Source organism: Lasioglossum baleicum, unplaced genomic scaffold (genome assembly GCF_051020765.1).
Source record: "Lasioglossum baleicum unplaced genomic scaffold, iyLasBale1 scaffold1126, whole genome shotgun sequence".
Taxonomy (NCBI): Eukaryota; Metazoa; Arthropoda; class Insecta; order Hymenoptera; family Halictidae; genus Lasioglossum; species Lasioglossum baleicum.
The window spans coordinates 18,576-42,550 of record NW_027470185.1 but is presented as its reverse complement, the minus strand read 5'-3'; the positions used below and the strand labels follow the sequence as shown (position 1 = coordinate 42,550).

At 42.8% G+C, this 23,975-nt stretch overlaps 3 protein-coding genes across 3 annotated transcripts; all 3 read left to right on the top strand.

Moving 5' to 3' along the window:
* Nucleotides 1-664: 664 nt before the first annotated feature.
* LOC143220520 (uncharacterized) lies at nt 665-1,351 on the top strand (the record flags this gene model as incomplete). Its single annotated transcript, XM_076446154.1, has 1 exon — nt 665-1,351. A coding segment is annotated over one exon (687 nt), but the record flags the coding sequence as incomplete, so codon positions are not given.
* Nucleotides 1,352-2,733: 1,382 nt separating this feature from the next.
* On the top strand, nt 2,734-3,183 carry LOC143220519 (uncharacterized). Its single transcript, XM_076446153.1, has one exon. The coding sequence runs from the start codon at nt 2,734-2,736 to the stop codon at nt 3,181-3,183; it is 450 nt and encodes a 149-aa protein (XP_076302268.1).
* Nucleotides 3,184-3,231: 48 nt separating this feature from the next.
* On the top strand, nt 3,232-3,621 carry LOC143220518 (uncharacterized). Its single transcript, XM_076446152.1, has one exon. The coding sequence runs from the start codon at nt 3,232-3,234 to the stop codon at nt 3,619-3,621; it is 390 nt and encodes a 129-aa protein (XP_076302267.1).
* The last annotated feature ends 20,354 nt before the right edge of the window (nt 3,622-23,975 follow it).

Sequence of the window (23,975 nt, the reverse complement as noted above, 5' to 3'; positions counted from 1 at the left end):
GATCTCCAAATTCACTCATGAACATGTAATCCCCGTCACTAAAATGTATAATAATTTGTATTTCTGAACACGTAGATATATCCTTGATATAGTGGGTGTGATTCTCGGTTAGTGAGCCCTTGCAAAAAAGTTTGACACTATAACAATAGGTGATGATCTACAAAGGCTTGACGCTCTACTTCAATATTCATACCGTGAATGACCGAGTCCATTGGTAATACTGCTCTGTGGATTGACTTCCGGAATACCTGGTCTGTGCGTCAGAATCGCATAATATGTTGAGCAACTGACATAGCCGTTCGTCCCTCACAGATGGTCACAACGTTCACAAGGGGTTTGACTCTCAATCTCCTAACACATACATGAAGTTATGGTGCACGTAATTAAAATGTTTTCTAATTTGTTTCTCTTATCGGGAAGTCATGCTCTCGATACTGCGGGATACATACGCGGAACATAACGTAGTCTGCAAATAGAATGACTCTATAACTATTTGTTATGCTCCCCGACGATTTGATTGTTGACTCTAATGCTCGTGCCGAGAGATTAGGTGTCCATTGTCAATGCTGTGCAGCGAATGTGCTCCTAGTATACCTCGTTAAACTATCAGCATCACAGAGTAGTTGAAGGTATTGACGTAGCTGTGCCACACTTTATGTTGTAGCGGGACACAGCCCGCAACCCGATCGCCACGCTACTGCACCGAGGGGATGGCCATGTGGGGGTCTTGTGGGGTGACGTCGTAGTGGTGGGCTGCTTCGTCTCGCCCAACCGCACGCTCGCGGAGGATGAGGATTGCCTGGACGGTGTGCGAAGGGCGGTGAACCAGCACCTTTCCGGATCCGTGCTCGTCCTCGGGTACTTCAACGCTCACGCTACCGCGTGGGGGTGCCGGAGGACCAACGCGAGAGGCGAGGCGTTCCGCGAATGGGCAGCCGGGTTGGATCTGATGATCCTCAACCGGGGCGGAGCTAGCACGTGTATGCGGCCAGCGGGGGAGTCCTTGGTGGACATCTCCTTCACCTCGCCGGCCGCGCTGAAGAGGCTCACGGCATGGGGAGTGGAAGAGAAGATCGAGTTGCTGAGCGACCATATACCCATCCTCAATGGCTACCGCGCCCCGTGCCCGGCCCGGCGTCGTCGAGAAGAGGAAAGAAGAGGCGGAATCGACTCGGCTCGGAGGCGGCAGCTGCAGCGCATGGACGGGGTTGCGGTGCAAGCGGCGGACTGGTCCCCAGCCCCGGCGGGTGACGTCGACGCGCAGGTCTCGGAGCTCCAGCGAGCCATGACGGAGGCGTGCGACGATGCCATGCCACAGGAAACGAAGAAGCCGCCAATGTCGGTGTACTAGTGGAGCGTCGAGCTCACGACTCTCAGGTAGATGGCCAATCGAGCCCGCCAGCGGTACATCCGGGCCAGACGCGGAAGAGCCACCACATCGGAGGAAGAGTCCGCCCTGCGCAGGGAGTGCAGGGGCACGAACATGAGCCTGCGCAGGGCGGTCAAGAAGGCGAGATCCTCCAAATGGAAGGCGCTGCTAGAGACGCTGCATCGGGACACGTGGGGTCGTCCGTATCGCGTCGTGCTAGGCAGAATGAGGGGGTGGGCTTCGCGGCTTACAGAGATCATGAAGCCTGCCTTCGCGAAGCGGGTCTTCATTGCCCTCTTCCCCGCGTCACCTGGGAAGGAGAGGACAGCGGAGGAGGCCCCGACGACGCGATGCGAAGTCGGATGGACAGACGACCTTGGGGTAACCTCCGAGGAGCGGAGCCGAGCGATTCGGGAAATGGGAGCGTGATCCGAGGCGACGGGACCGGACGGGATCCCTGGACGCGACTGGGTAGTCGCGTCGAGTGTCCTCGAAAGTCGGGTCAGGACCCTCTTCACACAGTGCCTCCGGGAGTGCAAGTTTCCGGTGAGCTGCAAGGAGGCCAAGGCGGTGCTGCTGCCGGAGGTGGGAAAGTCACAGCATTCTCCGGCGGCGTATAGGCCGATGTGCCTGTTGGACGTGGGTGGGAAGCGCTTCGAGAGGGTGGTAGCCAGGAGGCTGTGGGACCAGCTCTCGGGAGCTGGTCCGGATCTGGATGACCGACAGATCGGTATCCGGCAGGGGCGATCGACCATCGACGCAGTCCAGCGCGTCAGGTCCCTGTCGGAAACGGTCGTCCAACAGGGCGGGGTGATGCTGTCCGTTAGTTTGGACATCGCCAATGCGTTTAATCCTCTGCCCTGGACTGCCGTCAGGGTGGCGTTGGAGAGGAACGAGGTGACCCTGTTCCTGGCGGCGGTTGTCCGAGACTAACTGTCCAACCGGCGTTTACAATATCACGGGTGGGACGGTGCGGTCTGCAGGGAGATATGCTGCGGGGTCCCACAGGGGCCGGTACTGGGTCCGATTCTGTGGAACTTAGCGTTCGATACAGTGCTGCATGGCTCGCTCCCCGACGTGGTGAGTGTCACTTGCTACGCAGATGACACCCTCGTCACGGCGAGGGGTCGCGAGTACGGGAGGTCTACCCGGCTCGCCGAAGTGGGAGTGGCCATAGTGGTTAAAGCCATAGAACGCTTGGGACTCCGCGTCTCGCCGGAGAAGACCCAGGCGATCTGGTTCCACGGCGGGACGAATCGGGTAGCACCGTTGGGCAACGTACGAAGAGGAACGGTCTACGTGGGTGGATAGGCAGTCCAGATCCGGGATACGATGTATTATCTCGACCTCGTGCTGGTCGGCCGATGGACTTTCGAGGGACCATTTCCAGCAGCTCGCCCCTCGCCTGGAACGGACGGGTGTGGCACTGTGCCGGCTCCTCCCGAACATCGGAGGGCCGGACGAGAGAGTACGCCGGTGTCATCCATTCGATGGCCTTGTACGGAGCCCCGGTATGTGCGGCGGACCTGACGGCCAGCCGCAAACGCTGTGCCAGACTCGCTAGTGTCTGGCGCAAACTGGCCATCAGGGTGATGTGGGGGTATCGCACCCTCTCACACGAGGCGCCCTTCGTCCTGACGGGCCTCCTATCGCTGGATCTGCTAGCGGGAATGGAGACCAGAACTTACGACCTCGTGCGTCGTCGACTGAGCGGGCTCCCGAGTCTAGGACCGGAGGAAGAGGATAACATCAAGAAGGAGATCCGACGGTCCGGTTTGGAAGAGTGGAGACGGAGGCTGAGCCGTCAGGCGTGACTCCGCCAGAGGGCCGTCGGAGCCATCGTCCCGGTCCTTGACGCGCCGATGAAGAGCGGGGGCAGGCGGACATTCCGCCTCGCGCATGTGCTCCCCGGACACGGGTGTTTCGGACAGTACCTCAACAAGATCGGGCGTGAGGTTACGCCGTGTTGGTTCTGCGACGCGGAGGTGGACACCGCGCAGCACACCCTGGAGGTGTGTTCGGCCTCGAAAGCTGAAAGACGGGCACGGCAGAGTGTTGAAGGGTGGGACCTCTCGCTCTTCGCCATCGTGCCTAACATGGTGGAGCCAGAGAGGAATTGGCGAGCTGTGGCCTCCTTCTGCGAGCAGGTGATGCTGCAGCAGGTCGCAGCGGAGCGTGGCCGGGAAGAAGGTGCACAGGCCCGCTCTCGCTCCGGAAGGCAGTTCTGGCGAGCGCGACGCAGGCTCACATGAGCGCGCGCGCCAGACGATAGTCCCACGTGGTCGGATAACGTCCGGGGAAGAGCCCCTGCCGGTCGAGGCAGTCCCCGTCCTTTACCTTCCCGTCACCAGGGGGGATCGCGGGGTGGTTGGTTGAGAGACAGACCTCTCGGGCATCGCGGTCCAAGGAGGTGTCGGTGTTGCACGGTGGTCCACGCGGCACTGCCATAGAGTCAAGAGGAAGAAGCGCGACGCGCGATGAAAATCTCAGCAAGGTGAGCCGGGAGCGCCGGACGGCTTCTGTGCCTGACGCTTGCATTCCCGGCGCTTCTCTTAGCGGAGACGGCGGTCCACCGCTGGGGATTAGTTGGTAAGAATCCGCCAGACCCCCGGCCCCTCCCTCAGGGGGCCAGGACATCTTTTGAAGATTCTCCCGCGTCAAACAACAAAAAAAGCTGTGCCACTCTCAAAGATGGTGGCTATGTTCTCGAATGGCATGCCTTCGATATTCCTATATATGCATGAAAGTAATGTATCCGACTGCTAAAATGTATAATAATTTGAGAACGTGGAAACTAAGGAACACAATCGCTGCAACGGGTTGCGTCATCGGATGGTAAGGTATTGGGTGAAAGCACGGATTAATACGAATTGTTAATGTGGCCGACGGTAAGATTCTATACTTTAATACTCATACACTGAATTAAGGTGTCTATTGCAATAGTGTTCTGCTACTTTTCCTCCGGAATACCTTGTTTGACTCGCGGTATCAAAGGATAGGTGAAGCCATTGACATAGCTCCGTCCGAAACATAAGGCAGGTGTTAAAGTTCTCCATGGGTTTCACTCTGAATCATCATATTCATACATGAAATTTAGGTGCTGCGCAATAAAATGGGCACTAATTTGTATCTCTGAGCACGAAGTAACACTCGCCATATAGCGAGCTACGTTCGCCGAAATAAAGGTTTTCGGTAAAACATTTTACTATATACCAACTGGAAACCTAGTCGAACGGATTGTCTCTACTTTCATAATCATTCCGTGAAATAAGGCGACTATTACCAATACTGTTCAACAAATTTACTCCGGGAATAACTTGTGCAGCTTTCGGAATCACAGAATATGTCAAGATATTGACTTACCTATGCGACACGCAAATCATTGTCGAATGGATTTACTCTCGATTTTATTATTCGTGCCTGAAATTTAGGTGCATGTCGAGAAAATGAAAAGTAATGTGCTTCTCTGAGCACAAAGTTGTACTCTCTATATGGCGGGTTTGTTTCGCGGTAGATAAGGCTTTCTGTATAAAATGAGACAGCAAACCAATAGATAAAGCTCTACAAAGGTTTGGCGCTCTACCTTAATATTCATACCGTGCATTAAGATGTCCGCTTCCAGTAGTATTCAACGGATAGACACCAGGAATACCTTGTTTGACCTTCGGAATGACAGGATAGGTGCAGGTATTGATCTAGAACTTCTGCTATCGAAGAGGTGATAACGTTGTAGAACGATTTGACGGTCGCTCTTATAATTCGTGCGTGAAATTGAGATGTACGTCACTACAATGCGTACTAATTTGTTTCCATGGACACGTCATTATTATCTCGATACAGCGAGTTATGTTCTCGGAATATAAGTCCTTCGTTAAAAGGCATGATTACATACAATTTGACACTGATCTCCGACAGATTGAGTCTCGACTTTAATGTTCAAACTGTGAATTGTGGTGTCTATTGCCAATACTGTTCAGCGGATTTACTCCCGGAATACCAGATTTGACACTCGGAATCACAGGATGGGTGAAGTTATTGACTTAGCCGTTTGAATCTCACAGATGGTGGTAGCGCTCTCGAACGGTACGACTCTCGAGTTATCTATTCATGCATGCTATTAAGGTCCTCGACACTAAAATGGATACGAGTTAGTATCTCTAAACACGGCGTAATACTCCCGATGCAGCGAGTTAGTTTTTCGGAGGAAAAGGCATTCTGTAATGTTTGACCCTACACATATAGGTAATGCTCTGCAAGGGCTTGACGACTTTCTTTTAATATTCGAACGGTGAACTAAGCTGTCTATTTACGGTACTGTTCAGCCGATTTACTTCCTGAATACCTGGCTTGCCTCCGCGAATCAAAGGACAGGTGAAGCTATTGACTTTTCCGTTCGCCTCTAGAATAAGGCGGTAACGTTCTCGAAAGGTTTGACGTTCGGCCTTCTAATGCACACATGATGTTAAGGTGCCCGTCACTGATATGGAGACTCATTTCTTACGTTTATTCCAGTATTTTGTTAAACTTGTTGTTATTTTATAATATTATCTGTATACGTACCTACGCTTCCTGTGCGAGAAGACTGGTGTGGTGTTGCACTTGCGAAAGTCAGATCGGCGCGGTATATTGGAAGGCCCTCGTTTATTTCGTTAAACTTGATTATGTACCGTTGTCATTTTCCCCAGTTTTCCATTTTCATATATATACTGTAATTTACAGTTATGATATTTCCCATTTTTTCTTTCAAAACTTCAACCATTTTGTTATAATAATTGCATTTTTTAGGACAAATGCCATAGAATTAGTAGATTGAACGATTATGACAATATTTTGTTAAATTCATTGTTATTTTATAGAATTGTCTCTATATGTACCTACGCTGCCGGAGCGACAGGACTGGATTCGTCTTGTTTTTGCGTTCGCTAAGTCGGAGCGACCACTGCTGTATGGCCTACGTTAATTTCTTTCACTTTGATATACTTCCGTATGCATTCCTTCGCATTTTTCCATTTACTTATATATTCTGTAATTTACTGTTTTAATACTTATGAATCTTCCCAAAATTCCCAATTTTTAATATCAATCAGTGTACACTTTATGAAAAGTGTCTTCGGAATCAGTTGAGTGTTTGTTTATGTCATCAGTTTTCTATATTTGTTGTTATTTCAAACGATTTTGCGTGTACGTACCTACGCTTCCGGAACGACACGGGTGGAGTTCTCTTGCAGTTGCGGAATATCGGAGCGACAATGCTGTATGGGCTTTGATAATTTCTTTGACCATGATTTTGTACCGTGTGCATTATTTCTCTGTATTCTGTTTATGTCTACATACGGTAACTTACTGTTATAATATCTCCAGTTCTTTCCAATATTTTCAATTTTTGATTTAAAAAATTGTATTTATCAGTGATAGTGTCTTTGGAATTAGTCGAGTGTACGTTTATGCCAATATTATGATGAAACTTATTGTTATTTTACATAATACTCTTTATACGTACATACGCCTCCGGAGCGACGCGCCTGTTATGGTCCTGCATGTGCGTTCGGCAAATCGGACCGACACTACGGTATTGTCTTCGTTAATTTCTCTATCCTTGATATTGTGCGAATGCATTCTTTCGAAATTCACTATTCATTTCTACGTTCTGTGATCTACTGTTACGATACTTCCGATTTTATTGAACCCCTCCAATTCTTTATCTAAGAAATTGTATTTTTTAGGAGCAGTGAAGTAAGTGATCGTAAGAGTAAATTACGATATTCCTATATAAACCGAGAATTGCGAAAGAGGGAATACGGTACAACATTGTGGTTAAAGGAATTAACGATGACCATATAGTATGCCGCTCCGATCTCCCAAACACAACTACAAGACCACTCCAGCCGTGACGCCTCGGACGCATAGATCCGCATACACACAACCGTATAAAAAATAACTAGCTTGACAAAATACTGTCACAAACGTTAACTCAACTTTATCCAAAGACACTTTTACTATGAAATGTATACATAACTGGAAGACTGGGAAGGAATGCATGCGGTACAGTATCAAGGTTAGATAAGTTATCGAAGATCATGCAGCAGTGTCGCTCCGATCTACCGAACGCAGCAACGAGGCCTCTCCAGTCGTGTCGCACAGGAAGCATAGGTACCTACAAAAACAATTATATAAAATAACGATAAGATTAACCAGATAACGTCATAATCGTACTCTCAACTAATTCCAAGGACACTCTTCCAAGAAAATACAATCTTTCATATAAAAATTGATAATTACGCAAAAAATAGAAAATATCATAAGAGTAAATTACAGTATGTATAAGTAAATGGAAAACTGGAAAAAGATGCGAGCGGTACAATATCAAGGTTAGAGAAGTTAACGAAGACCATGCAGTAGAGTCGCCCAGACCAGTCGTACGTAGCTACAAACATGACCTCGCCAGTCGTGTCGGAGAATAAAGTAGAAGGGTAAAGGAACTGATAGAGACCATCCTGTAGTTTCGCCCGACCTGCCGTACGCAAATACAAGACAGCGCCAGTGGTATCGCTCCGACAAGCGTTGGAACTTATACATACTATGATATGAAATGAAAATAAGCTTAACACAATAATGTCATAAAGTGCACTCATCTAATTCTGAACTCACTTTTACTGAAAAAATACAATTCCATAAAATATAAATTGAAAATTTAGATGAAAATCGAAAATGTCATGACATTAAATTACAGTGTGTGTAAATAAATGGAAAAATTGGGACAAAATGCACACGGCTCAAAATCATCGTTAACGAAATCAACGAAGACCATCCAGTATTCCGCTCCGATCTGCCGTACGCAGGTGCAGGACCACTGCAGCTGTGTCGCCCTGGAAGGGTAGGTCCGTATACAGACAATCATGTATAATAACAATGAGTTTATCAAAATGATGTCATGATCGTGCACTTAACCATTTCCAAAGGAACTTGTATTCACAAATAAAATGTATTCAACTAACAATTAACAACTTCGACAAAAATTGTAATTACCATAACAGTAAATTGCAGTATTAGTATATAAATATAAAAATGAGAAAGAATTGCATGCAGCTCAAAATCATGTCTTAAGAAATTATCGGTGACCATACAGTAGTGTTGCTCGATCTGCCGTACCATCATTTACTATTCGTTGTAGAACTTTGCCTTTTCATATACAGTCAAACACTTTACCGAAAACCTTAACTTGCATGAAGCTAATTCGCTACATTGAGAGTATGACTTTGTGTTCGGAGAAGCAAGTTAGTATACATTTTAGTGACGGGCACTTTATAGTCATGTATGAATTTGAAGATCCAGGATCAAACCGTTTGACAGCGTGACCACCTTCGCTGATATTTGAACAGCTAACACAACAGCTTCATTGGGATTCGAATTGCTAAGTCAATAGGATCCCTTATCCTGCATCTCCGAAAGTCAAACCATGCATTCCGGGAGTAAATACGCTAAACAGCTTTGGTAATAGACACCTTAATTCATGGTACGGATAATAGAGTAGACTGCCATACCGTTGTTGGACGATACCTAATGCTATATAGTCAAACTGTATCCCGGAGTGTTTGGAGCCCGTCACTAGAATGTCTACTAATTTCTACCGCTAAACACGAAGTTATACCCACGATGCAGCAGATTATGTCCTCTGAAGGTAAGGTATAAGGTTAATAGTATGTCGTAATGTCAATTGGTGACGTTCTCAAACGGTTTTAAGATCTAATTTAATATTCATACCGTGAATTAAGGAGTCTATTAAAAATACCGTTCAACGGATTTGCTCCTGGAATACTAGGTTTGACTCTCGGAATCACGGGATAGCTGAAGCTATAAACCTACCCGTTCGACTCTCTATGAATCCGTTGCTTTAGCAGTTCAAATCGCAATGAAGGTGGCCGTCCGTGGCGAACCGTCTGACGCCGGATCTGCGAATTCACATATGATACTAAGGTGCTCGTCACTAAAATGTAGACGAACTTGCTTCTCTGAATACGAAGTTATACTTCCAATGCGGTGGGTTATCTGCCCCAAAGGTATGGCTTTCGGTAAAATGATAGACACTATACAGACAGGTAATGCTCTAGAGCAGTTTGACGGTCTACTTTAATATTCATATCGTGAATTAAGGTGTCTGCCACCAATATTGTACAGCGGATTGACTGCGAGAATACCTGATTTGACTATCACAGTGACAGGATAGGTGAAGCTATTGTCTTAGCGTTTCGACACCTAATGAAAGTGGAACCTTTATCTAACTGTTTGATTCTCGATTTTGATATTTATACATGAAAATATGGTGTCTGTCTGCTATCATGTCTACCAATTTGTTTCCGTGAGCACTAAAAATGACACTCGCTACAGCTGGTTGGGTGCTTGGAAGGAAAGGCCTTAGGTAAAAGGTTTGCGCTTCATGCGAATTGGTAACGCTCTCAAACGGTTTGACGCTCTACTTTAATATTCAAATCGTGACATAAAGTGTGCATTGTCAATTCTCTTCAGCGGACATACTCCTGGAATACCTGGATTGACTCTCGGAATCCCAGAATACCTTAAGCTATTGACATTGCCGATCGACCCTCAAAGAATGTGGTAATGTTCTGCAACGTTTTGACCCTCGATCTTCTATGTCATACACGAAAATATGGTGCCAGTCGCTAAACTGTATACTAATGTGTTTCTCTGAACAACAAGTTACACTCTATACGGCGGATTATCTTCTCGGTAGATAAGGTATTCCGAAGGGAGTTTGACGTTATACCAATTGGTAACGACCTTGAGCGGTTTCACTCTGCACTTTATTATTCATACCGTGAATTAAGGGGTTCATTGCCATTACTCTTCAGTGCATTTACTTCCGGAAAATCACGTTTCACTTTCGGACTCACAGGAGATATGAAGATATTGACTTGCCCGTTCGAATCACGAAGAATGTGGCAACGTTCGAGAACGGTTTGGCCAACGATCTCCTGATTCATGAATGAAATTATTGTGCCCGTCACAGAATACGAAGTCAAATTTCTTTCTCTGGACACGAAGTTATGCTCTCGAAATGGCGGGCTGGCTTCTCCGAACGTAGGGCCATCGGTAGTGTGTTTGACTTCATAGCAATTGGCAATGATCTCAAACGGTTTGACGCTTTACATTACAATTCAAACCGTTAATTACGGTGTTTATTGGCAATACTCCTCACTGGATGGACTTCCCGAATACCTGGTTTGAGTATCGGAATCGCAGGACAGGTGAAGCTGCTGACGCAGCCTATCTTCTGTCACAGAAGTTCGCAACTTTCTCGAACAGTATGACCCTCGATCTTCTAATTCATACATAAAGTTGAGGTGCGCGTCCTTGAAATGAATACTAATTTCCTCTTTTGAACACGAACTCATTCTCTCGATGTAGCCAGTGTGACTCGGTGAAAGTAAGACCTTATGTAAAACGTTTGGCTTTACACGAATATGTAACGCCCTCAATTGAGATGACACTCTACTTTAATATTCAAACCGTTAACTAAGGTTTCTATTGCCAATACTGTTCAGGAACTTGTTCCCGGAATACCTGGTTTGAGTATCGGAATCGCAGGATAGGGGTCGTTACTGACTTAGTTTTTCGATTCTCACAGATGGTGGTAACGCCCTCAGTCGGTTCGACACTCGATCTTCATACTCGTACATGCAAGTAAGGGGCCCTTCACTAAAACATACAGTAATTTGTTTCTTTGGCAACGTAGTTATACTCTCGATACAGCTGGTTAGGTTCGCGGAAGGTAAGGCTCTAGGTATAATGTTTAACTTTCTACCAATAGTTAACCCACTACAACTGTTGGACACTGCACATTGCCAATACTGCTGCCAATACTATTTAGCGGGTTTACTCCCGGAGTACCTGGTTTGTCCCTCGGAATCACAGGATAAGTGTAGCTATTGACTTAGACGATCGTCACACGAAGAACGTGGTAACGATCTCGAACGGCTTGACACTCGATCTTGTAATTCATAAATGAAATTACGGAGACTTTCCCTAAAATATATACTAATTTGCTTCTCTGAACACGAAGTTATACTCTCTGTACAGCGGCATAGGTTCTCGAAAGGTAAGGCCTTCGGTTAGTAGTTTGACTCAACACCAATCGGTAACGTGCTACAACGGTGTGACTGTGTACTATAATATTTAAACCCAGAAATAGGGTGCCTAATGCCCATAGGGAGCAGCAGATTTTCTCGCGGAATACCTGATTCGGAACACGGAATCACATTACGGATGAAGCGCTTGACTTAACCGTGCGTCTCTCAGTAGAAGTAGTAACGTCACCAAGCAGCATGACGCTCGATTTTCTTATTCATACAAGAAATTGAGGTTCACGTGACTAACATGCATACTAGTTTGCTCCTCTGAACACGAAATTATACTCTCAATGCGGATAGTTACCTTCTCGGAAGGTACGGTGTTCGGTTAGCAGATTGACTCAATACCAATAAGTGATGTGCTTCATCGGTTTGCCAGTGTACTTTAATATTTATACCGTGAAATTGGGTGGCTGAAGCCCATACTGCAGAGCAAGTTTACGCCCAGAATACCAGGTTTGACTCTCGGAATCGCAAGAAAAGTTGAAGCTATTGACTTATCCGTTCGACTCCCAATAAAGGTGGTAAAGTGTCGAACGTTTTGACCTACGTCTTCTAATGCATGTACCAAATTAAGGTGCCTGACACTAAAATGGATGCTAATTTGTATCTGTGATCACATAATTATACTATCCATACAGCGGATTAGTTTCTCGGATGGTCAGCTCTTGTGTAATACGATTCTATTTATAGCAACTGGTATCGATCTCAATTGGATTGACGCTCTACTTTAGTATTCAAACCGCGCACTCAGGTGCCTATTGCCACAACTGTTAAGCGGCTTTGCTCCTGGAATACCTCATATGACTTTTGGAATCATGGAACAGGTGATGCTATTTACTTAGCAGCTCGTCTCTCAAAGTATATGCTATCGTTCTCAATCGGGGTTACCCTCTATCTCAATATTCAAACCGTGGAGAAAGGGATCAATTTCCTATACTGTTCAGCGGATTTATGCCCGACATACCTGGTTTGATTCTCGGAAATTCAAGACAGACGAAGCTATTGACTTAGACGTCTGACTCTCAAAGAAGTTTGTAACAATACCGTTCGGCTTGACTCTCTGTGTGCATATTCATTTACGCGATTAAGGTGTCAATCTGCTACAATGCCTTCTGCATTTTAAAGTGGGCATTAAGTTAGTCTTTCGCTGCAGTGGGTTAGCTTCTCGGAAGGTAAGGCCATCCGTAATGTGTTTAACTTTATACCACATGGCAATGCTCTCAAACGGTTTGACGCTCTACTTTACTATTCAAACCGTGAATTTAGGTGTCTATTGGCAATACTGTTCTGCGCATTTACTCCAGCAATACCTGGTTTGACCCTTCGTATCACTGTATAGGTGAAGCTAATGACTTAGCAGTTTATCTCTCACTGAAGGTGGTAGCGTTCCGCAACAGTTTGATACTCGATCTTCTAACGAATGCATGAAGTAAAGGTGCCCGTCACTAAAAGCTACACTAGTTTTCTTCTCTATACACGAATTATACTGTCGATACTGCGGGTTCCTTTTTCACAGGATAAGGCCGCCGGTAAAACCTTTGACTTTATTCCAATTGATAACGGTCTCAAACGGGGTGACGCTCTATTTTAATATTCAATCCGCGAGCTATGGTATCAATTGCCAATACTATGCAGCGAATTTACTGCCGAAACATCTTGATTGACTTTCGGCATCATAGCATAGATGAAGCTATTGAATTTGCCGATCGAATTTCAGGGTAGGTGGTAACATTGTCGAACGGTTTGCACCTGAATATTCAAATTCATAGATGAAGTTATGGTGCCCGTCACAACAATGTATACTAATTTGTATCTCTAAACACAAAGTCATAATCTTGATATAGCGGTTTAGCATCACGGAAAATAAGGCCATCGGTAAAATGTCTGACTATTTAGAAGTAGGTGACGTTCTACAAAGGTGTGGAGTTCCGGTTTAATATTCAAACTATGAATTGAGGTGCCTATTGCCAACACTGTTCAGTGGATATACTACTGGAATACCTAGGATGACTTTCGGAATCACAGGATAGGTGAAGCTATAGACTCAGCCGTTCGACTTTAAGGAATGTAGTAACGATTCCGAACGGTCTGACTAATCGATCTTTTAATTCATTCACGAAGTTCAGTTGCCCGTCAATGAAATGTATACTAATTTTTCCCTGTGCACGAAGTTATTCTCTCCGTACAGCGTGATAGTTTTTCGGACGGTAAAGCATTCTGTAAGAATTTTGACCCGACACGTATAGGTAGTGTTATACAAATACCTGACGGCATGCTGTAATATTCAAACAGTGAAATCTAGTGTGTATTGCCAATTCTGAACAGCGCATTTACTCCCGGAATATCTGGTTTGACTTTCGGGGACACTGGATTTGTGAAGCTATTGACTCAGCTGTGCAACGCTCAAGGGAGGTGGTAACGTTCTCAAACGCTTTGACTCTCGATGTTGATATTTATACACATGAATGTCGTGTCCGTTCGCTATGCCATGTCCACAAATTTGTTACCGTGAACAATACTCGAGACACTCGCGAAAACGTGATAGGTTCTCAGTTGTTCGGTAAAAAGAATGGCTTCATACGAATTGGTAATGTTCGCCAACGGCCTGAGTCTCCGATATAATATTCATACACTGCATTAAGATGTCTACTGCCCGTACTATCAGATGATTTACTCCTCGAATACCTGGTTTGACTCTCCGAATCACAGGATGGGTGAAGCTATTGATTTCGCCGCTCGACACTCAACGGTGGTGGTAACGTTCTCGAACGGTTTGACCCTCGGCCTTCTAATTCACACAAGCATTTATGGGGCATTTGATTAAAATGAATGTAATTTGTGCCACTAATCACGATGTCATAGTCTCGATACTGCGTGTCAGCTTCTCGAAACTTGAGGCCTTCTGTAAAAATTTGACTCCATACCAATGAGTAACGTTCTACAACGGTTTGATTTTGTACTTTAATATTTATACAGCGAAACAGGGTCTCTAATGGCAATATTGTACAGCAGATATACTCCCGCAATACCACATTTGACAGTCGGAGTCATTGGATAGGTGAAGCTATTGACGTTGCCGGTCGATGTCCAAAGTGGATGGTATCATTCTCGAACGGCTTGACACTCGATATTCTTATTTACAATAAAATTAAGCACCCCGTTACTAGAATTTATATTAATTTGATCCTCCGAACACAATGTAATAATCCCGAAACTGCGGGTTAGATTCTCCGCAGGTAAGGCCATCGGTGAAGTGCTTGATTTTGTACTTCATTGTTTTATAACTTTATTATTGGCAATGCTCCCAAACGGTTTGACCCTACGTTACTATTGAAACCGAGAATTGTGGTTCCTATTGCCAGTACAGTTCAGCGAGCATACGCCCGGAATAACTCGTTTGACCCTAGGAATCACTAATGTGATATTCATGCCCTGAATTAAGGTATCTATTGCCTATACTCTTCAGAGGACTTACACCTCGAATACCAGGCTTGACCCAGAGGAATCGCAGAATAGGTTAAACTGTTGACTCAGCCTATCGACTCTCTAAGAAGATGGAAACGTTTTCGAACGGTTTAGCACTCGATCTACCAATTCATATGTTAAACTAACGAGCCCGCCACTAAAATGTTTACTAATTGGATTCTACGAACACGAAGTTGTACCGTCGATACTGAGTGTTATATTCTCAGACGGTAAGGCATCCATTGAAGAGTATTCCGTTATTCCATTTAGTACCATTCTCAAACGGTTTACCGATCTACTTTAATATTCATACCGAGAATTAATGTGTCCATTGCGAATAGTGTAAAGCGAAGATATTGGTCAAGCGGTTCGTCCCCCGCAGAAGGCGGCAACACTCTGGAGCAGTTTGACACTCCAACTTCGAATCCATATTTGAAATTAATGTGCTTGGAGCTAAAACCAATATTAATTCGCCCCACTGAACAGGATGTTACACTCTCAATGCAGCGGGTTAGTTTATTTGCGGGTAAGGTCTTCAGCAATAAGTTTGACTTTATACCAATTAGTACCGTTTTCAAACGGGGTGCGACTGTATTTTAATATTTAACCCGTGGAGTAAGGTGTCTATTTCCAATACTGTTCTGCGAATTTACTCCAGGAATACCTGGTTTGTCTCACGGCATAATAGGTTAGGTGGTGCTGATGATTTAGCTTTGTAACTCTCAAAGAACGGGGTATCGCTCTGGGTCGGTTTGAACATCGTTCTTGTTATTAATACATGAAACTACGATGCCCATTAGTAGAATGTATACCAATATGCTTCTCTGAACATGAAGTTGTACTCTAGGTAAAGCGGGATACTTTCTATTAAGGTGAGGCCTTCGGTGAAATGTGTGTCTCTATAGCAAAATATAACGATCTACAACGGTTTGACTTTCGATCTTCATATTCATATATGAAGATAAGGTGCCCGTCACTAACATGTATAGTAATTTGTTCCAATGATCGCGATGTTATTCTCTCGATATAATGCGTTAGGCTCGCGGAGGGTAAGGTATTCAGTAAACCGTTTGATTCTATTCAAATTGGTAACGTTCTCAAACGGATTGATTCTGTACCTTAATATTTATACTGTGAAACAGGGTGTCTAATGCCAATTCAGATCAGCGGATTTACTCTCGGAGTACATGGCCTGACTCTTGGAATCATGGAATAGGAGAAGCCATTGACATAGCTATTCGCATCTCAAAGAAGGTAGTAACGATTTCGAAGCGTTTGATACTCGATATTCTAATTCATATATCCAAATAAGGTATGCCTCTGCTATAATGTCTACTAATCTGTTTCCGTGAGTACTGATCATGACACTCGCTACAGCGAGTTAGGGTCGCGGAAGGCAAGATGTGCGGTAAAAAGTTTGACTATATACCATTTGGTAATACTCTAGAACGGTTTGACTCGCTAAATTAATATTCATACCGTGTCTTAAGGTGCCTACTGCAAATGCTGTTCAGCGGACTTTCTCCTGGAATTGCAGGCTTGACTCTCGGAATCATGACTATAGGTGAAGCTGTTGATGACTATAGGTGAAGCTGTTGACTTGACCGTTCTCACACAGAAGGGGGTAACTTTCGTCAACAGGTTGACACTCGATCTTCTATTACATACATGAAATAACGGCGCTCGTCACAGAAAGGATGACTAATTTTCTTTCCATGAAAATTAGTTATTCTCTCGAAACGGCAGGTTAGCTACTCCGAAGGCAACGCTTTCTGAATAAAGGTTGGCTTTGTAGCAATTGATAACGTTTTCAATCGGTTTGGACGCTCTTCGTTAACACTGAAAACAGTCAATTAAGGTGTCTGTTTGCCAATAATCTTAGAGGGCTTACTGACGGATTACCTGATTTGACTCTGGGAAACATAGGATAGGAGAAGCAATAGGACTTAGCTGTCCGACTCTCAAAGAGGGTGGCAACGTTCTCGATCTGTTCTGGCCGTCGATCTTCAAATCCGTAATGAAACTAAGGACCCCGTCACTATCATATTTACTAATTTGGTGTCCTGAACACGAAGTTGCTCTCTCCATAAAGCGGATGAGGTTTCGCGAAAGGTATGGCCTGCTGTCAATCGTTTGACTTAATAATATAATTGGTAACGTTGACAAACGGTTTTCTCGCTCAACTTTAATATTCATTCCGTGAATTTATGGTGTCTATTGCCAATAAAGTTCAGCGGATTTACTCCCAGTATAGCTTGACTGACTTACGGAATCAATGCATAGCGAAGATATTGACTTAGCAGTTCGAAACTCATAGATGGTGGTATCGTTCTCCAACAGCTTGACCCTCTATTTTCAAATTCATACATGATCTTAGGGTATCCGTCACTTATGTCGATACTAACTTCTTTCTCTGAACACGAAGTTATACTCTATATGAAGCGGGAGGTGTTAGCGGAAGGTAAAGGTCTTCGAGAAAACGATCGACTTTATGGCAATTGGTAACGTTATCAAACGGTGTGGACGCTCTATTTTAATATTCAAACCGTGATCTCAGGTGTCAATTCCCAATCCTGATCTGCCGATTTACACCCGGTGTAACCTAGTTTTGACTCTTGGAATCATTAGGCAGATAAAGTTATTCACGTAGCCGTGCGATCCTCAAAGAAGTAAGAAACGTTCTCGAACGGTTTGACACGCGGACCTTCTTATTCATACATGAAATTGAGGCGCGCGTCTGCTAAAATATATACTAATTTGTTTCTATGAACACCAAGTCATACCCACGGTACAGCGGGTTATGTTATCAGAAAGTAAGGTACCCGGTAAGGAGTATGTTCGTTATATCAATTGGTAACGTATTCTAATTTCTTTCTGTGAACAAAGCCTATACCCTTGCTGATGCGGGTGAGGATTTCGGAGGGTAAGGTCTTCGGTAAAAACGTTTTGAATTTGTAGAAATTTGTAGCCTTCTCAAACGGTCTGACTTTGTTCCTGATCATTTCTACCGTGAAATGGGGTGCCTATTGCCCCAAAACTGAACAGCAGATTTACTCATGAAATACCTGATTTGACTGTCGGAATCATGGGATAGGTGATGCTATTGAGTTAGCCGTTCGTCTCTAAAAGACGGTGGTAAACGTTTTCGAACGGTTTGACCCTTGATCTAATATGTAATACATGAAAATTATGGTGCCTGTCACTAAAATTCATACTAACTTGCTTCTCTGAACACGAAGCCGCACCCTCTGTAGAGCTGGTTAGCTTCTAGAAAGGTAAGGCCTTCGGTTAAATGATTGACTCTATACGAATATGTGAAGCTCTACAACGGTTTTGATGGTCTGTATTATTTATTCATACCGTGAAATAAGCTGTCTATTGCGAATACTGTTCTGCGGATTAGACCAGGTATACCTGGTTTGGCTCTCCGAATCCCTGGGATAGGTGAAAGTATTGACATAGTCCGCTTGGCTCTGACAGAAGGGGGCAACGTTCTAGAGCGATTTGTCCCTCGATCATCAAATTCATACTTGTAATTAAGGATCATGCCACCAAAATGTATACTAATCTGCTTCACTGAAGACGAAGTAATACCCTCGATGTGTAGGGACAGCTTCTCGGAAGGTAAGGCCTTCTGTAGAAAGATTGACTTTATAGGAATACGTATCATTACGTTGAAGTAAGGCGTTTATTGCAAACACTGTACTGGGAATTTACTCCTGGAGTACTTGGTTTGACTCTCGGAATCACATGATAGGTGACGCAATTGACTTAGCCGTTCGACCTCTTTAGGAATGTAGCATCATTCTCGAAAGCATTTACTCATGATTTCTCTATCCATGTACGTAAATAAGGTTTTCCGGCTCTAAAATGTGTACTAGCTTGTTCTCTCAGCACGCAGTTATAATCTCGATACAGCTGGATATGTTCGCGGATGGTAAGGTATCCCGAATTGAGTATGATCTTATAGCAATTGGTAAACGATCATCCAGCGGTTTGGACTCTGTACATTAATACCCATACGGTGAGTTCAGGTGCCTAATGCCAATAATTTTCAGCGCATTTACTCCCAGAGTACTTGATTTTTACTCTCGGAATCATAAGATAGGTGAAGCTATTGACTTAGCCGTTCGAGTCGCAACAAAGGTGGAAACGATCTCGGAATGGTTTTGAACGTCGATCATCGAATTCCTACATGACCATAAGGTGCTCGACGCAGAAATGAATACTATGTTTTTTCTGTGAACCACGAACTTATACTCTCTATGATGCCGGTAGGAGGTTCGCGGAAGGTATGGCCTAGGGTAAGACGTTTTATATTTTACCAATTGGTAACGCTTTCAAATGGTTTCGCGCTCTAGTGTAATGTTCAACCGTGAATGAAGGCGTCTATTGCCAAAAACTCATGAGCCGGACTTTCTCCTGGAATACCTGGTTTGCCGATCTTCACATTCATGCATGAAGTTATGGGCGCTCGAGACTAAACTGTATACTAGTTCCACCCTCTGAACAAGGTGTTTTACCCCAGATTTCTGTCCCTGTAGTTGCGTACTGCAGATCGGAGCGGCCATACTGTATGATCCTTTTTTAACATCATTTGCCTTGATATTGTTACAATTTTGCATTGTTTCGCAGGTTTCTGTTTATCTCTACCTACTGTAACTTACTGATTTGATGTTATCGATATTTTTTCAAAATTTTCAATTTTTTACTTTGAAAAGTTGTATCTCTCTGGTATGGTGCCTTTGGAATTAGTTGAGTGTACGTTTATGACATTATGTCATTATACTTATTGTTATTTTATATGTTTTGTCTGCATATGTACTTGCCCTGCCCTAGCAATCACGTCTGACGAGGACTTATTGCTGCGTAAAAGCAGATCGGAGCGACACTACTGGATGGTCTTCGTTAATTTCGTTGACCACTATATTGTACCGTAAGCATGATTTTCCCAGTCTTCCATTCATCTATACGTAGTGCAATTTACTGATATGATATTTTCAATTTTTTTCAAAATTTTCAAATTTGTTATTTACAACATTTGTTTTTCATAGGAACAGTGTCCTCTGGAGTTATATATATGTACGTTTCTATCAATACTTTGTTGTATTTGTTGCCTGTATTGGTTGTTTGTCTGTATACATACCTACGCTCTTGGAGCGAAACGAATGGAGTGGTCTTGCAGTAGCGCTCGGTGGAAACCAAGCCCCACAATTGTTGTTAATTTCTTTAACCGAAGAATTGTACCGTAAACATTCTCTCACAGTTCTCCATTTATTTCTATATACTGTAATTTACTGTTGTCGTATTTTTAGATTCTCTGCAAAAATTTTTACGTTTATAATTACGAAAATATTATTTTCTTAGGAAAAGTGTCTTTGAATTAGTTGGGATTACGATTGTGACAATATCTTGGTATGCTTGCTGTTAATTTAGAGTATTTTTGTCTTTACGTGCAAACGCTTCCAAAGCGACACGGACAGGAGTGGACATGCAGTTACTTAAAGTGTGTCGGGACTGACACTGGCGTATGGTCTCTGTTAACTTCTTAATCTCAATCTTGTACCGCGTACATTCATGCGTAAATTTCTACGCATTTCTACATATTGTAACTCACTTTACTGATATTTTCGATTTTTAACAACATTTTTCAGTTTTTTATTTTAAATAATTGTATATTTTGGTAAAGTGGCATCGGAATAAATGGAGTGTACATTTATAAACAATATTATTTTAAACTTATTCTTATTTTATATGATTGTCTGTTTACGTACCTACGCTGGCGGAGGGGACACGACTGGCGAGGTCTTGTAGGTTTCGTACTGCTGATCGAAGCCGCACTACCGTATGGTCTTCGTTAGTTTCTATAACCATAATATTGTACCGTATGCTTATTTGCCTTGTGTTCCATTTGTTTATACATACTTTGAATTTGCTGTTATGATATCTACGATTTTTCTTCAAAATTTGCAATCTTTATTTTATACAATTGTATTTCCTATTATAAGAGCCATTGGAATTACCTCCGAGTACGTTTTATTGTCGATAGCTTGTTAAACATATTTGCTATTTTATACGATATTGTGAACACGTCCCTACGCTACCGGAACGTCACGGACCCGAGTGGTCTTGTAGTTGCTTCCGCTATATCGAAGCGGACACTGCTGTATGGTCTTTGTTAATTTCACAACCTTGATATTGTACCGTATACATTATTTCGCTGTTTGCTATAAAATTCTACACACCATAATTTTACTGTTATGATATTTTGGATTTATTTCATAATTTCCAGTTTTTATTGCAAAAGAATGTATTTCTTAATAAAAGTGTCTCTGGTGTTTGCCAAGCTTGCGCTCAGGACAATATTTTGATAAATCATACTGTACTTTGATGTGATTTCGTCTGTACATACCTGCGCTGTCTGTGCGACGCGGTGGGAGTTGTCCTTGTAGTTGCGCACGGTATATCGGATTGGCGCTACTGGATGGTCTTCGTTAATTTCTTTTACAATGATTTTTTACCGTATGTAATATTTACGCGTCATCCATTTTATTCCTGCTTACTGCAATCAACTGCTAAGGCATTTTTCGTTATTCTTCAAATTTTCCAATTTTTAATTTCATAAATTGTATTTTGTATCAAAAGTGTCATTAAAATCAGTTGAGCGTATGTTTATGACATTATTTTGTTAAACATAGAGTTATTTTTATATGATTACCTGTATGCGTACCTACGCTCCCGAGTGACACGACTGTCAATGTCTTTTAGTTGCGTGCGGGGGAACGGAGCGGCATACCGGATGGTCTTCATTAATTTCTTTAACCTTAATGTTGTACGCATGCGATCTTTCGATATTTCCTGTTTTATCTCTACATGATGTAGTTTATCGATATGACATTCTCAATGTTTTCCAATATTCCCAATTTTCAATTTAATAAAATGGTATTTTCACAATAAAAAATTTCTTTTGAATTAGTTGAGTTTTAGGTTTATGCCAATGTCAGGTAAAATTCTTTGTTATATCTTATGATTGTCTGTATTCGTACTACCGCGCCCGCAGCTACACAACTGGCGATGTTTTTGTTCTCGCGTTACGGCAGATCGGAACGGCATATTGGATGGTCTTCGTTAATTTCCTTAACCACAATGTTGTACCGTACGCATGAATCTGCATCTTTCCATTATATATACATAGTGTAATTTGCTGTCACTAAATTTTCCATTTTTTACATAATAATCAATTTTTTTGTAATAGATTTTTGTACCATCTTAAAAGAGTCTTTCGGATTTACTTTAGTGCACGTACATGACGTTATTTTGTTATACATGTTACATTATATGATTGTCGGTATACGTACCAAGGCTGCCGTGGGCGTCACGAGTGGAATGGTCTTGTAGTTTAGACGCTTACTGTATAATATTCATTTAATTTCTTTAACCATTATATTGTACCTTATGCATTCTTTCGCGGTTTTTCTATTTATTTCTACATTCTGCACTTTACTGTTATGATATTTTTCAATTTTCTTCCATTTTTCTTTTTGCATTTTAAAAAATTGCATTTCTCAGGGAAAGTGTCTTTGGAATTAGTTGAGTGTACGTTGATGACAATATTTTTGTTAAATTCGTGGTTATATTATAGGATTTGCCCTCCATGCGTACCTACGCTTCCGGAGCGACACTGCTAGAGCAATCCTATAGCTGTGTTTTAATCTATCGGAGCGACACTGCAGTATGGTCTTTGTTAATTTCTTCATCCTTGATATTGCACCGTTTGCAATAGTTCGCACTTTTCTATTTATCTCTACATACGGTAACTTACTGTTTTGATATTTTCGATATCTTTCAAGATTTTTCTACTTTTAGTTTGAGAAATTGTATTCTCAGTAGAAGTGCCATTGGAGTTATTAGCGTGCGCGACTTTAATATGATGTTATAAACATATTTTTATTTTATACTACAGTTAGTGAACGTACCTATCCATCCGGAGCGACCACGACTCTCAATGTCTTTCTAGTTGCGCACGGCAGATCAGAATGGCTCTACTGGATGGCCTTCGTTAATTCCATTAAAAATGATATTGTACCGTATGCATGTTTTCCCAGTCTTCCATTTAATTATACATACTGTAATTTTACTGTATGATATTTTCGATTACATTCAAAATTTTTAATTTTTGGTTGGAGAAATTGTATCTTGTGGTAAATGCGTCCTTTTGGAGTTACTTAATTGTACGCTTATAACATTATTTCTTATACTTGCTGTTATTTTATACGAGGGCCAGTCCTAGGAACCAAGGCTTCCAAAACTACACGGCTGGCGTCATCTGTTAGCTTGCGTATGGCAAATCGGAGCTACATACTGATGGTCTTCGATAATTTCATTAACCTTGATTTTGTTCCGTATTCATTCTTTCCCAGTTGTTTAATTATTAACACATTCTGTAAATTGACCGTCATTGTATTTTCAATTTTTGGGGGAAATTTTTCCCTTTTATCTCAAAAAATTTTATTTTCGTGCAAAGCGCCTTTGGGAATTAGTTGCGTGTAGGCTTTGGCAATATTAGATAGAATTCATTGTTATTTTATATGATTGGTTCCATACGTTTCTAAGGCCTTCCGTAGCGACACTTCCGGAACGGTGTTGAAACTTGCTTTCGAGTGATCCGTCGACATTACTGTATTGTCATCGTCAATTTCCTAAACCATAACATTGTACCGTATGCATTCATTCTCAGTTTTCTATTTAGTTACAAATACTGGAATTTACTGTTAATGATATTTTCGATTTTTATGAAAATTTTCAATTTTTAGTACAAAAAATAGTTCTCGCTAGTAAAAGTGCCCCTGGAGTTTAGTTTGTGTTCACGATTCTGATATTATTATGATAATCTTTTTGATATCTTATTTGATTATCTGTATACGTACCTACGCTGTCGGAAACGATACGACTGACATGGGTCTTGTGTGTGCGTACGGCAGAAAACGAAGCGG